The 14,885-nt window shown below is 30.1% G+C and overlaps 2 protein-coding genes across 2 annotated transcripts; one reads left to right on the top strand and one right to left on the bottom strand.

Annotated features, from left to right (window-relative positions):
• Positions 1 to 522: 522 nt before the first annotated feature.
• Positions 523 to 3,161, bottom strand: LOC25491632 (pectinesterase 2). Its single transcript, XM_013599619.3, has 2 exons — positions 2,224 to 3,161; positions 523 to 1,426 (listed from the first exon to the last, which is right to left on the bottom strand). The coding sequence occupies exons 1-2, from the start codon at positions 3,074 to 3,076 to the stop codon at positions 738 to 740; spliced, it is 1,542 nt and encodes a 513-aa protein (XP_013455073.1). The 5' UTR covers positions 3,077 to 3,161; the 3' UTR covers positions 523 to 737.
• Positions 3,162 to 9,045: 5,884 nt separating this feature from the next.
• LOC25491630 (probable pectinesterase/pectinesterase inhibitor 36) lies at positions 9,046 to 14,867 on the top strand. The gene is made up of 3 exons (XM_013599618.3): positions 9,046 to 9,541; positions 12,861 to 13,193; positions 13,947 to 14,867. The coding sequence occupies exons 1-3, from the start codon at positions 9,097 to 9,099 to the stop codon at positions 14,636 to 14,638; spliced, it is 1,470 nt and encodes a 489-aa protein (XP_013455072.1). The 5' UTR covers positions 9,046 to 9,096; the 3' UTR covers positions 14,639 to 14,867.
• Positions 14,868 to 14,885: the final 18 nt, after the last annotated feature.

The following is a 14,885-nucleotide window of genomic DNA, read 5'->3' as shown; positions in this document are numbered from 1 at the left end:
AATTATTGATGAAATTGGGTTCTCGAAACACATTTTGCCCAACGTTTCTAAATAGCGATTTTTATGTTAATTTTCTAAGATTTGTTAATTTTAGTCCTTAATTTTTGTTAGAGATTAAATTCAAGACTAAAAACACTTTGTTTTTGTAAAATTTTAAAAAACTGAGATAAAAATTGAATAATTTTTATTAAGGAACAAACCTAAAAAAATTATAATTTATGTGACTAAAAATATATTTTATTCTTAAAAATATGTTTGTTTTCAAAAAAAAAAAAATCTTTATAGTTGACCCTGCATAAATTTTTTGCGAGCTTCGCCTCTGTTGCAATGCATTTGACAATAACAAACAAATTGAGTACTGCTATATTACCGCAAGAAACACATGAATGTTTGAAACAATCCTCTTTTAACGCATGTGTATTGTTTTTTAGGTCAACCATAAATACTATAACTTGCATATTTGGAATTAAATTAGACAAGCATTTGTGTTAATATAGTAAATTAAAATACACAAAATTATTACAATGAGGCAAAGCAACATCTTTATGATTATTATTACAATCTAACAACACAAAACAATCAAATACAAAAAAATTAAGATACCAACAAATTATACACAATAAACTTCAAGTTGTAATGTTACTTAAACAATTATCAAAGAATAAAATGAATATTGAAACAAATCAAACAATCAACAATTAAATCAATAAATTATCAATGTAACTAGGTCTACTCAATTAAAGAGTAGATGTAAATGGCACTTTGGTTGCAGGTAACCATGCATTTCCAGCAATGAAATTTGATACGGTAAACTTTGATGCTTCAGAAGCACTTGTTATCACATGAAAACCTTGCCATTTGACACGGTTTCTTGTGGAAGAACCAAGACCAGTGTTCATATACTCTCCATAATATAAAGTACTTAATGCAAAATTACCACTCCATTCTAACCAACCAGATGGATGAATCAAACTATCAAGAGAAGTCTTCATAAAAACTGCCCTAGAATATTGCTTCCATGGTCTTCCAAGATAAGTCTTAACAGAATTTTGGACCGGTTTCAAATCCGAAGCAGCGGTGACCCTAGAATTGTGAATAGAAATGCCAGTGTTTTGGTTAGGATCTGTTCTACCTTGTGCAGTGATTGTGTTAACTTTGTTTGGAGGGTTTCTTGGAAATATGTTACAATTTTGGAACACTGCAGCAGCGTTACCAAAGATGAAATCAACTGTACCGTAAATGTTACATTGTTTGTAGAATTGTCTATCTGAATGCACATATAATGTGTCTTGAAAACCTTCAAAACTACATCTATAAAATACAGACAAGTCTGATCCGGAACGCAATGCAACAGCTTGATGGTTCTTTCCACCGGCAGTGTTCCTAAATGTGATATCTTGAGCAATAAATCCATCTCCAACAACAGCTGCAAAAAGACATAATATATATTCGTTAGATTTCTAGTCATTGAGTGTATTCTATTAATGTTAAAAACTAAGAGGATAATGTTTTAATCTAGATACACACATATATAACAATTAAAGACACATAATATGCATTGTTGTCGAAATTCCGACTTAAATCCAAAAATTCAGGATTTTGGATTTTGCGACAATGATTCAAATCCATTGCAGAATTCCAAAACAGGAAAAATCCTAGTAAAATTGCATTAAACAAATGGATTAAAATCTTGAAATCAAAGCAAAATCGCAGGATTTTGAATGATTCTTGCAATTTTTTTGATATAGGTCAATTTTGACCCGATTCGTCAATCGACCCGGATTATACCCATGCCCCTACTCTATAAATACATAATAGACCGAGTTTTGTCTAGGTTGTTTAACATTATTATGACTACTAAAGAATATTTGACATCTAAGCTTTGAGTCATTTATGTACAAGTATTTTGTAGACTTTAAACTTTGAGTCATTTATGACTATGAACAATTTAAAACATATATTTAACATTATTTTTGTTTTGTAAAATCAATCAGTTTTAATTGCGATATTACGATTTTCGATTTTACTAGCCTATATCGATTATACAAATGTAGTTGAGTAAAATCTTTCGATTTTGATTACGATGTTACTATTTTTGATTTTGCTAGTCTCATTCGACCAGAAGCTAAATCCGGATTTTGACAACCTTGATAATAAGCAACATTTCATATATTATCTCAAACTTGTATCAATAAATAATTTTTTTTAGCAGTGACTACTTACCAACAGTGGCAGAACGGAATGTTGTGGTTCCTCCTCCAACGCTTTTGCTTCCAGTAATTATAGTTTTACCAATACCATCTCCAACCAACATAATATTCTTTGCCTTTATCTCAACTTGTTCATTATAGACACCAGCCTTCACATGTATAACATACCTACCTTTGTTATTCTTTGGTATAGCATTCACGGCTGCACTAACAGTTGTGTACTTCCCCGACCCGTCTTTTGCTACTACTACGTTAGGTCGAGGCGATGAAGTTTGTAATAGCTTTCTATCACCTGGCCTAACCCATGTTGGGAACCCATCTTTGTAGCTAGGTTCTTGATATTGAACTTTGTTAAGAGCCAAAGTGTTACTTAGCAATTTAGTAACATTGTTGGACATGAGAGGAAGAATATAATCTTGAACACCAAGATCGTAGAATCCAGCTTTACATGTCTCAAGGTTGGTGAGAGCAGTGCTTAGCCATGTTTGAGCATCAACTTGAGAACACTTTGTTTTAGGGTTTAGGGTTTTGTTGAGCTTAAGGATGGTTTGTTCATATAGCTCAACACAATCAGCCCAAGCTGATTTTTCACGTGAGTTACTACATTTGGAGCCTAATGAAAGAGTTTTTGCATGGCCTTTAAGTGCTCTTTCTTGAACAAGTTCCAATGAAAGTTTGAAGAAATCAACTTTTTGTTTGATGAGTTTGTGTTTATAAGAAGGGTTATTGCTCAAGAAATACACACAAGGTTGAGGATTAGGTGTTTGGTTACACCAAAGTTTAACTTCATTCATGGAATAAGAAGAAACAAAAGTGGCAAGTAAAAAAGGAACCAAAAGTGTTACAAACAAACGAAAAGATATCATGGTTAATAAAAATAATGGCTAGGCTGTGTAAAATAAAAATGATGTATAAGAGATAAGAATGTTTTTGATATATTGAAATGGAATTGGATTGTGTTTCATGGGCTAATTTTATGTCTTTATATAGAGAAAAGAAAGGGCTATTGTTGGATTTATAGGAATATATTGTAGCTATCGGGTGGCAAAATTCAACTATTGCTCTTTGGTTTTGATTTTTAGTACATAGTCTACTTTAGTATTATTAATTAAATATAAGTGTTTTTTTAGTTTTATTAACTTTCAACATCTTAATCTTGTTAAAAAAAATTCAACAACTTAATAAGTCCAAAAAAAAACTATCAATGTATATGTGTTTATCTTAAAAAAATCGAAGTTGTTAGCAATATTATGATTGATTGAAAGTGATTTCTTTATAATGGAATTGATAGAAAGTGATTTGTTAGATAATTAACAAATAAGTGATTATGCATGGCTTTTGACTTTTAGCCCATGTATGTTATTTGACTTGAACAAAGAGTGGCAAAATATTGTAGCAGCCAAATAAAACGCGTTAAATATAATAATATTCTTATTTTGGAGGCTTGGGCTAGTTGTATTAGATTTTGTTGTCAACGCACATAGGTTGAAATTCCAACAATTGGCGACTGGATAAGTTTCCCAAAGGTTTCCTGAATTCTAATGCTCAATGAGAAAAACTAAATTATTAGTTAACTAAAATTTGAGTACTACGTACTCCCTCTGTTCCTTTTTAAGTGTCAATTTTGAAGAAAAATTTGGTTCATATTTAACTGTCATTTTCAAAGTTCAATACAACATTAAATGTTGTTTTACCAATATTATCTTTAGTTATTTATTGTGGAGAGTGAAATATATGAAATGAGATATTAAATGAATAAGGTCATTATAATAAAAGTATAGCTTATTGCATCAAAAGTAATATCAATTGTTAATTGTAATGGTTTGTATAAAATAAAATGTCAAAATGTGTCAATTAAAAAGAACAGAGGTTGTATATATCTTTGCCTATCCAGTAGGTAATTATTAATATTATTTTTTTTCTAAGTAGGGAGTAAGGACAGAGGAAACACCAACATCCCAACTAAGTTGGCATTTCGAAAATTCTCCGTACTATGTCGTTAAACTCTAAAATTTTATAAAAGAAAGAAAAGAATATATATATACAAGAAAGGGAAGACTAGGTCAAAACCCTCAAAAGAAAAAAAAAAACAGAAAAATGTGAGGGTAATTATTAATATTTGGCAAACAAATTGTGTATCAATACCTATTTTTTTAGAAGTAAATAACCTAATATCTACCAAAAAATACTACAAGAAAATATCTTTACCCATGATCAATACAACTGATTAAGGGATTTTTTTCAGGCTCCATAGTTTTTTTTTTACAGAAAAATGAATGTTGACTAATATTTGTACTTTGATATCGTTTCCTTGTTTCATAGAATAGGCGTAGCGGTGTACGTGACTTTAAGTTTTGGGTCCAAACCCAGTTTAAATAGTTTAAGTTGTCACAAAAATAAAGAATGATGCTTCATGGCAAACCGATTATTTACGGACAAGACTAGCCTCCAGTTCAGTGACCACATGTTGTCATATGAATAAAGATCGGTAGACATCTTCAATGTGTACATTCTTTTGTATCACTCTCAAAATTTTCAGTTAATCAAATGTATGATCTGTGTGACCATATTTTTTTCAGTTGCGTGATCACTATTTAGAAGCTGAAAAATGTGGTCACGTACTAAAATGCGCGTGACCACTATTTTTCTACTTAGTTAACTAAATAAATTATGGAAAAGTAGTAGTGGTCACCAACTAAAAAAATGTGGTCACATAAACCATATATTTGATTAACTTGAATTTTTCAGAGTGGTGCAAAGGGGTACATTAAGGTGTCTACCTATCATTGTTCTTGATGTGGTCACATAAACCATATATTTGATTAACTTGAATTTTTCAGAGTGGTGCAAAGGGGTACATTAAGGTGTCTACCTATCATTGTTCTTGTCATATATTGACATTTTTGTTGAAGTACAAGGGTATTTCTTTCCAAGGCATGGAAGACCTTCGGGCTCAAAGAGCACTTACAAAGGTATTTACATTTACCTCCCTCCAAAGGCACTAGCGGGGCTCGAACCCGGGATCTCTCGGATTCAAGACCTGTCTTTTTACCACTAGACCAAGCCTTTGGAGTTATTTCTTTCATATATATTCAAAAATTAAAGAGAAGATAGAGAGAATGAGATATATGGAATACGTTGGTGATGTGATAGGAGGCGAAGGTAGAGAGAAAAAAAATAAGGTGTTAAATGATTTGATAAGAAGAGAGAGATAAAAAGATGGTTTGACAAAGAAAAAATTAAAGTGTTTAATAGAGGTGTAAAATTTAGGAGTGTTCAAATATAAAAGTTGAAAATTAATAAATTTGTGAGCTAATATAAAAGAACAGAACATTTAGAGTGAAAGAAAGAGATTAGAAAATAAGATGATATGTTTTTTTTCTTTTGTGTTTGGCTTAATGACTAATTAATATGAAAGACCAATCATATCCTCCATTAACTGAAATCCATTAGAGTAAAAACATGTATGATTTGACCCAACATATGAATTGTACACATAAGAGAACTCGAACCTAAGACCTAAAGAGAAACACACACTCAGATCTCAAGCCTTCACCACCAAATTAACCCCTAAATACCAAAAAACAACATATCTACACTTGTATTTTCCATACAAATATGACAATAAAAGAATAACATTAAAGAAAAAATACTATAGAAAATCTTGCTATTTCCTAGGGATATTTTGCCTTGGACTTGAACCCGTGGGAAATTCGCGAGGGGTAAAGCCAGGAGATACCTCTGGGATAAATAAACAAATTTAATAGGATAAAAAGAATAAATTGTTTATGAGTCATGCTAATTGCTTTTCTCCTAAAGACACAAGTCAAAGAAGGTAAAAATAAATTTTTCTACAAACATTTTCAATAATGAAAAAAAATAATATGAATTTTAAGAAATTTTATCTGATATATAGTGGCTCAGGGATAAAAGGAAAGAAAGAGAAAATAAAGAAACTCTCTAATGTTCTCAAGGAAAGATATTATTAGTTGAATTCTTCAATGATTGAGTAAACACTTGGTGGTAAGCCTTGTTTATACAACTCTAGGAAGGCTCTACATTACAAACTAGAAATATCTAGAAACAAAGAAAAATCTAGAGATATGGATGCTCTAGTTCATATGACTAGAAGGATCTAGAAACATTAAGATTTCCCTAGTGCATAATTTTAGTGTGTATAGTAGCTTCCTTATTATTCATTAGTATTCTAGAGACATCCACATTATTCTTCATCATTCTCTATCATTCTCCTCAGGTTGGATGAGACTCGTCCTAGAGTCAAGATTTTCTAGCTCATCCTCAAGAAAACAATTGTAACCTTCTGACATCGGATGAAGGGAGCCATTTTCTAAAAATTCGTCTTCGACTATCATTTCAGAATACTTCTGTGCCGAGTCCAAGGTATTCCAAACACAAAGTCAGTACTAATAATTTCTCAAGGTGGCTTAGGAACTGGACGAAGCAGACATAACTTTGTTTTATCCTTGAATTGTTCCTTTGCGATTGAAAGTCCAAGTGGCTTGAATTCCTCTTTTCTAGCTTGAAGTCTAAAATGTCATTCAATCCAAAATAAAAATTACATGCGGTTTTGGATGACTATTCTAAAAAAACCGAACCGATCCGATTCAAATATATGCGGTTTAATTTGGATCGGTTCCGAAATGCAAAATATATATTTATTTATTTACTTTTTTTGAAGAATATAATTTTTTTATTGATATCAATAAACACGATAAAATAATAGGTTTGATGCAAAATAGTTTTAAAAATTAAAATGACTAATTTGGATCGATTCCAAAATGAATATATATATATATATATATATATATATATATATATATATATATATACTTTTTTTAAGAATATAACTATTTTTATTAATATCAATAAACATGATAAAATAATAGGTTTGATTCAAAATATTTTTAAAAATTAAAATTACATTATGAAAATGATCAATTGTTTTTTAAACATATGAAGTAATAATAATATAGATTAAACTAGTGCAATATATAAGATTGAAACAAACAAGCAACATAATAATGCAATATATAATACTAATAAAAGAATAAATAAGTATTAATATTTACATTTGTAGTTCAGTTGGTTTGGCTTGGTTTTGAGAAAGTGTTCCGAAATCTGCTCCGATACTAGCGATTTTTACAAAACAACATCCAAATGCATCAAAAAATATTCAATTTTTTGCGGTTTTTGATTTTTTTTTTTATCAGTTTTCAATTTTATTTTGGATCGGTTTGAATTAGAGCACCCCTAGTTCAAAGGCTCATGCATAAAAATGTCATGTCTCTTAGGTTCATGAATGTTGTGTATACAAAGATTGATTTTGTCATCCAAAAAAGTTTAGCGGCGCAGTTTGTTATCCGCTTACCTTTCATTCATGTGTAATTAGTCATCAATGTTTTTAAAGAGAAATTCCTATTCTTATAGTTGTTACATATGCCTATTAAATATATGCAAGATATATGATGTGAACATAAGAAGATACTCACACGTTTGTGTATTCAATGTGATTGAATAGTTGAAAAATTATCATGAAGAGAAGGAACCGTACACAGTTATCAATTGGATAGTAAGCTATTACAAACCGTTGTGTGCCGCTGTTTTTCTTCTGTGTTGACATTCCAATTCCCACAAGAATGGAACTCTTGTTTTTGTTTGATGGTCAGGCTTTGAACCCTGAATCTTACATATATTATGTATTGTTTATATCAATTGAGCGAAGCTCACGAGGGCACAAGAGTGAGACTCTCTTGATACATAATTCGTTTGTGAGATAAATATAATTTAATCAAAAACTGTTCCACTCAAGAATTAAATTTAAGTTTTTTTTTTATCAATTCATTGTTTAATATGGTTCATTAATCACTTGAGTACAATCGAAAAGCGAGTGAGGTGTATGTTGTGTGCGTTTATGGGAAGAAACGTGCAGAGAAAGAAAGTGTGTCCTTGTTATTTACTCTTGTTTCTGCATTACAATTTTTGCTTCTATTTAAAACATTTGAGTTTCGAAACTCATTCATTGTAAAAAGTTTTTTACAAGATTCTTTATTTCATTTTAAGTGTTTAACACCATGAACTTTCCAAAACGAACTTTTTATGAAAGTCTTTAACTACAATTCAACATCTCATTATTGTGCTTATTTTTCTCTCACTTTCCGAAACATGTGCCAAATATTGACTATTAAAAATATAGATCATTATTTTTACACATGTCTTAATTCAACCAATAAAAATATCGAATTCACTAAATTGTACGTCGTGGTTGAAGTTTAAATTTAGACTCTTCCACTCATATGCGTGAGTTTTTAATTATTATTGACATTTCGTCTATTAAAAAAAATATTGTATTAAAATATGATGATTAATTCTATTTGTTGTACAATTATTGTTTTAATAATAACAAATATTCCTTATACAATCAACTTTATCATCTTTATAAAACAATATTCCTTGTTTTTTTACAAAGGGTTTGTCTAACATGTGCAACATTGCACATGTTAAGACATCTAAAAGTAGTAATTTTTTATTGAAAAACAAAACTTATTTATTAAAAAGTTACATATTTAATATGAAATGCACAGTTCCAAGTCAAAGTTACCACTTTAAATTTCTTAACATGTGCAAATTTACACACGATAGAAAAACCCTTTTACAAAATATACTATTTTCAAATAAAATATTTACTTTGAAGGAATTTCGATGTACCAAGATACTACAAATGTCACCTTGGTTAGGTAACAAGTCTTAGTGACACATGGCTAGCAATCCATGAATTGTGCTTCCTCAGCTGGCTATAAATCAAGCTACCTAGAACACCAAGCCATGCAAGTAACTTATCACTTATCAAACTTCTCAATAGCCAAAAATGACAACTTATGCCACCATATTGTTCCTCTTCTTTGCCATGTCCACAACCACATCCTTTTGCCTCCAAGAAATGGAGGTACTCCAAATGGCTAAAACACAAGTTTCACAAGCCATTAATTGGGTTGATAACTCTATGAAATTGCATGGCTTGGAAAGCATGAGCATCTCATTAAATCAAACAAGTGTTTTGGCTCTAAGAGATTGTGCTAAACTCTATGAGGAGAGTGAGTTTATGCTCAATAACATGATGGTTGAAAAGAGTAGTTACACTAAAGAAGATGCTATTATATGGGTAAGTGCAATGATGACAAACCATAAGACATGTTTGGATGGATTGGAGGAAAAAGGGTATGTTCAAGCAAACCAAGTTTTGGATAGAAACTTGACAAGTTTGCTAGGCCAAACACTTGTTTTGTATTCAAATAACAAAATTAAAGTCAAAGGTAATTAATAAGTTATTATAACTTATAGTAGTTGTTTTTTTTTTATTGTGATCGAAAATTACAACAGTTTATTTGTGTTCTTGTTTTATTTTTCCTAAACTATAATGAAGTTTGTTAGTCTAGCTATAAGTGACTCGTTTATCATTTTCAAATGATTTTGATTTATTGATAGAAAATTTACATATGTATAATGAAAGAAAGGACCATCTTTTATGATTTTTCAAAAGAAATAAAAATGTCCATTAGTTGTGAAATTAGTTAGACATTTATGTGTACACTACTCATAATAATTTAGGTATCCATTTCTTAAAGCAATTGAGAGAATCTATATATACTCGTATAATAGATGAGATGTATATATCAACTTAATGGGAAATCGGAACCAATCTTCTAAGGATTTCTGCAAGAGTTTAAAATAGTAAGGATTTATGAAAATGTTTGAAAATTAAAATATTTAATTTTTTAAATAAATAGATTGAAATATTTTTTTTATTTGTACTACCTCCGTTCCTTTTTAATTGTCACATTTTGATATTTTACACAAACCAAGACAATCAACAATTGATACTACTTTTGATGCAATAAGCTATACTTTTACTATAATGATCTTATTCATTTAATATCTCATTTCATATATTTTTCTCTCCGCAATAAATAACTAAGAATAATATTGGTAAAACAATATTTAATATTGCATTGAACTTTGAAAGTGACAATTAAATAGAAACAAAATTTTTCTCTAAAATGACACTTAAAAATGAACGAAGGAGTAATACTGAAATGATATCCTAAAAGTGCTCGTTAGCAATAACCTAACTTAATTAATTTTACATTAACTAAACACTATCTAAGTTCAGCTGGTGCACTAAATGCTAAATAAATGGGAGGAGTTGACATCATCCTTCATTCATTACTATGGTGTAGTGTGTTTAAGAGACATATTTCTTTTGATAAAGAAAAACACATTTTTAATTAAATCTAGTTTGTATTTCTTTTGAAAATATATAAAAATAAAGTTCTAAATTATTTCTTTTAAAAAATATGAAAATAAATATAGAGAAAATTTCTATACAAATGAGAGAAGTGTTGGCATCCACATACCACCATTAAACATTTTTTTTATAAACAAAACATGTATACATTTCAAGTTTACAAGCTCTGTTGGAAAAAAAATGATCCACCACGTGCGTGCGTGTCTCCCTCTATGTATTAAGAGCTTTTTTTTTAAAAAAAAAAATTTGAACCTCAGACCTTACATATATTATGCATTGTCCATACTAATTGAGCTAAGTTCACGATGACCATTCAAGAGCTTATATTACGCTCAACAAATTAAAGAGCTTAGTTGTTTTTTAAGACAATAGTTTAATGAACTCAAAAAGTGACAATAGTTTAATAGTATTTTTTTTAAAAGAGTTTGTCTAGTGCAATATTGCATTATAAATAATATCATGCATCCCAAGCAACAACCAAAAGATTATTTTTGTGTATATTTTGTCTATTATTTTATTTAATATATTTAATTACTATAATTTTTTAAATAATATCACATAGTTTTTAAAATATAATTACTCTATAGTGATACCGTTGATTTCTCAAGGTACCTTATAAATTATTATATTTGTCAATGTACCTTATAAATTATTTATACAAATAAATTTCGACAAGTTCAAGTAAAAACATCACAGTTAGGGGAAGAGAGTGAGATGCAATAAAAAAAAATGGAAAAGAAGTTGTAAAAAAGATGTGCCAAGTTATTTATTTTTTTTCTTTAGGGGAAAATGTACCAAATTATCAGTTGTGATATTAATTAATATTAAAATTTAATATTATCTTGTGATGAAAATTGTTATATAAATTTGTATGTTTTTCATATACATTTAAGTTTTAAAATCTACCGTTTGCAATAATTTTATTTTGTATTTGGGATTATGTTTTATGTCTACCCTTGTTTATATTTTTTAATATATATATATATATATATATATATATATATGCACACAAGCGGTGCGGCATATACAGGTGCTTATCAAATTGTACTTGTCCTTCATGTTTTTCAGAATTGTTCTTTTCTATATACTACGTGTTTGAAATTGCTTCTACCTTAATTTAGCAAAGGATAGTTAGAAAGTACTTATTTTGTCAAAAGAATTTTGAATAATGTCAATATTGTCACTAAGGCCAGAATATTTGTTCTTTAGTCTATGATACAAACAAACAAAAGAAATCAAAAAAGCTGACTAGAATATGCATTAAGCTATTTATTGCTCTAGCTTATTAGATGCCAAACATAAATGAAAGCTAATTATAGTAGTGTTGATGAACAAAAAATCATACCTATAAATAATGTAATAAGTTACTAGTGCTAGCTAAATATTAGTCCATGTTTTGTAGTGGGGATATGAATATTCTCTTATATATATGTTTGGTTACTACTTACTATAATTTGATTATAAGCTAGATATAGTAATTTTTTAGTTAGTCAAGGTTTGAAATTTGGTAGTAGTCACAATTGCTTTGTGATTCTTCTATTGCAAAGAGTTCAGGACAAATGTTGCCTCATGAGGAGATATAGTGTTGGTTTATAAAATTCACACTAAATTGCACGTGGAATAAAGATTTAATTCATAAGGATGTAGATTTTTTATACTATTAATATGAAAAGGTTTAAAATATTTTACTTTAATCATAACTACATTTAGAGTTACACGTATTGATTGTGATTTGTTGACGATGTATTTATAAGGAGTGGGCAGATCTCACTTCGGCTTTGTGAGGTTTGAGCTAGGTTCCACTTAAATTTTAAGATATATCAAAGTTTATCCAAGATATATTGGCTCAAGTGTTATCAAGTTAACGTTATCGGATCAGCCTAAGATTGCTCCCAACAAGGGCGGCCCTGAGCATGGGTAGGAGGAGCGGCCGTCTAGAACACCATTTTTTTAAGGGCACCAAAATTATTAATTTTACTTAGTAGTTGAAGTATATTGATATCTTTTATTTAAGTCACTTGATTAATTCTATTAAAAATATATTTTTATAGAACCTTATTAATCTTTTGCAACAAAAAATGCTAGAAGAAAAACATTTGAATAATAAAAATGCCACAACTTTATTTGTTCGCCTAGGACACCAAAAGATTTAAGATCGGATATGACCTGAAAATGTATTTATAAGATGTGAGTAGTCTTGATGTTCGCCTTATAAGTCAGTTTTATAGAGGTTGAATTAGGCTCGATTGAAATTCGAAGAGTGTAAAACTACTAGTAATATTGATAATTATCCTTGTTCTTTTCTTATTTCTGATTTTGTTTTTCAGAACAACCTCAAAGAAGTACAATATTAGAAGAAAACGATGGACTACTAGATTCATGGAGTCTAGCAAACCATAGAGCAGACTTCACAGTGGCACAAGATGGTTCAGGAAGTCATAGAACAATCAAAGAAGCAGTGGATGCACTTGCTTCAATGGGACATAATCGTCCTTCAAGAGCAGTTATTCATGTAAAAGCAGGAGTGTACCATGAAAAAGTGGAGATTGAAAAGAAGTTGCATAATGTTATGTTTGTTGGAGATGGCATTGACAAAACTATTGTCACTGGAAATAGGAATGTTGTTCATGGTTCTACCACTCTTAACTCTGCCTCATTTGGTAAGTTGTTTAGAGCTTGAATTTTTAGTTGATCACTAATTTGGAACTTTACAATTAATGACATTTCAAAAGAGTAATGTTAGTAACATTAACACTAATTTAACACTATATATCTAATACTAACTCACGTATTGGTAAAATTTATATGCTCCATTTGGAAATCAACCCATATAAATTGGCGGGGTCCACTTGAATTAAACTCGATAAGAGAGTAAACATTGAAAAGGGAGTGAGTGTTGCACACCGCTCATTTCAAAATAGTTGTTGAATTTTTTAAATTGTGGGTCAAATTAGTCTCTCGTGGATCAAAACTAAGTTGTCTAATTAAAAAGACTAAATTTTGAGAATTTTCAATTTTAAGGAACACATTGAAATTTTAATAATTTTAGGGACTAAATTCTTTTAATACCTATAATTTTTCGACTACAATTAGTAATTTAGTCACTTGATTATTCAAATTTACGAAACACCGACACAAATATGAACATTGACATAGAGAAAGATATTGGATGGAAAAATCGACACTATTAATCATTTGGGAAAATAGAAACAATCGAATGTAACTATATCATGCAGGTGTCGTACTAGTGTCAAACACCCGGTACACTTTCAATCTCAAGGGTTTGTACTACATAGGTTCAAATAAATATCTGATTGAAATCAAATATCTTCTTTTATCTCAATTCCAATTTCAAATGTCATTGAAAGGTTGAATGTGCTAACATGATTTGGCTCTATATATACATGAAACAGATGTATCAGGGGATGGATTTTGGGCAAGAGACATGACATTTGAGAACACAGCAGGACCAGAAAATCACCAAGCAGTAGCACTCAAGGTAAGTTCAGACTTATCAGTCTTCTACAGATGCAGCTTCAAAGCCTACCAAGACACACTTTACGTCCACTCGAACCGACAATTCTACCGCGACTGTCACATATACGGAACAATCGATTTCATCTTCGGCGACGCAGCCGTCGTGTTACAAAACTGCGACATTTTCATTAGGAAACCAATGAGTCACCAATCAAATTTCATCACAGCACAAGGAAGAGACGATCCTAACAAACCAACCGGAATATCGATACAAAATTGTAGGGTTAGACCAGATTCTGACTTTTCTATGGTAAAGGATTCTATAAAGAGCTTTTTAGGTAGGCCTTGGAAAAAATATTCAAGGACAGTGTTTATTAAAAGTGATTTAGATGGTTTGATTCATCCTAAAGGTTGGGGTGAATGGGAGGGTAATTTTGCACTTTCAACTTTATACTATGGTGAGTATATGAATACTGGAAATGGTGCATCTACACAAAATAGGGTTAATTGGCCAGGTTTTCATGTGTTGAAGAGTTCTGATGAGGCTTCACAGTTTACAGTGAGTAGATTTTTGCAAGGTGAACATTGGATTTCAGCTTCAGGGGTGCCAGTTTGGAGTGGAATTTAAATTGGGGAAAGTACTTCATAGTTTATGAAATTAAGGAGATATTTTAATATATGTAATAATAATGGCTTAAAATAGTTTGTTATGTTAAATGAGCTACTTAGCAGTTAGCACTATATAATATATGTATTCCTAGATACATATATGCAGCTGTCACAGTTGGGCACCCAAGAAACTAATATGTAATGTAAACAATTATATTTATATATGGAGTAAATTAATATTAGTATAATTATACTGGCCTACTGTA

The sequence above is a fragment of the Medicago truncatula genome, chromosome 4 (assembly GCF_003473485.1).
Source record: "Medicago truncatula cultivar Jemalong A17 chromosome 4, MtrunA17r5.0-ANR, whole genome shotgun sequence".
Lineage (NCBI taxonomy): Eukaryota > Viridiplantae > Streptophyta > Magnoliopsida > Fabales > Fabaceae > Medicago > Medicago truncatula.
Note: the sequence above shows the minus strand (reverse complement) of the source record. Positions and strands in the feature narration are given on the sequence as shown.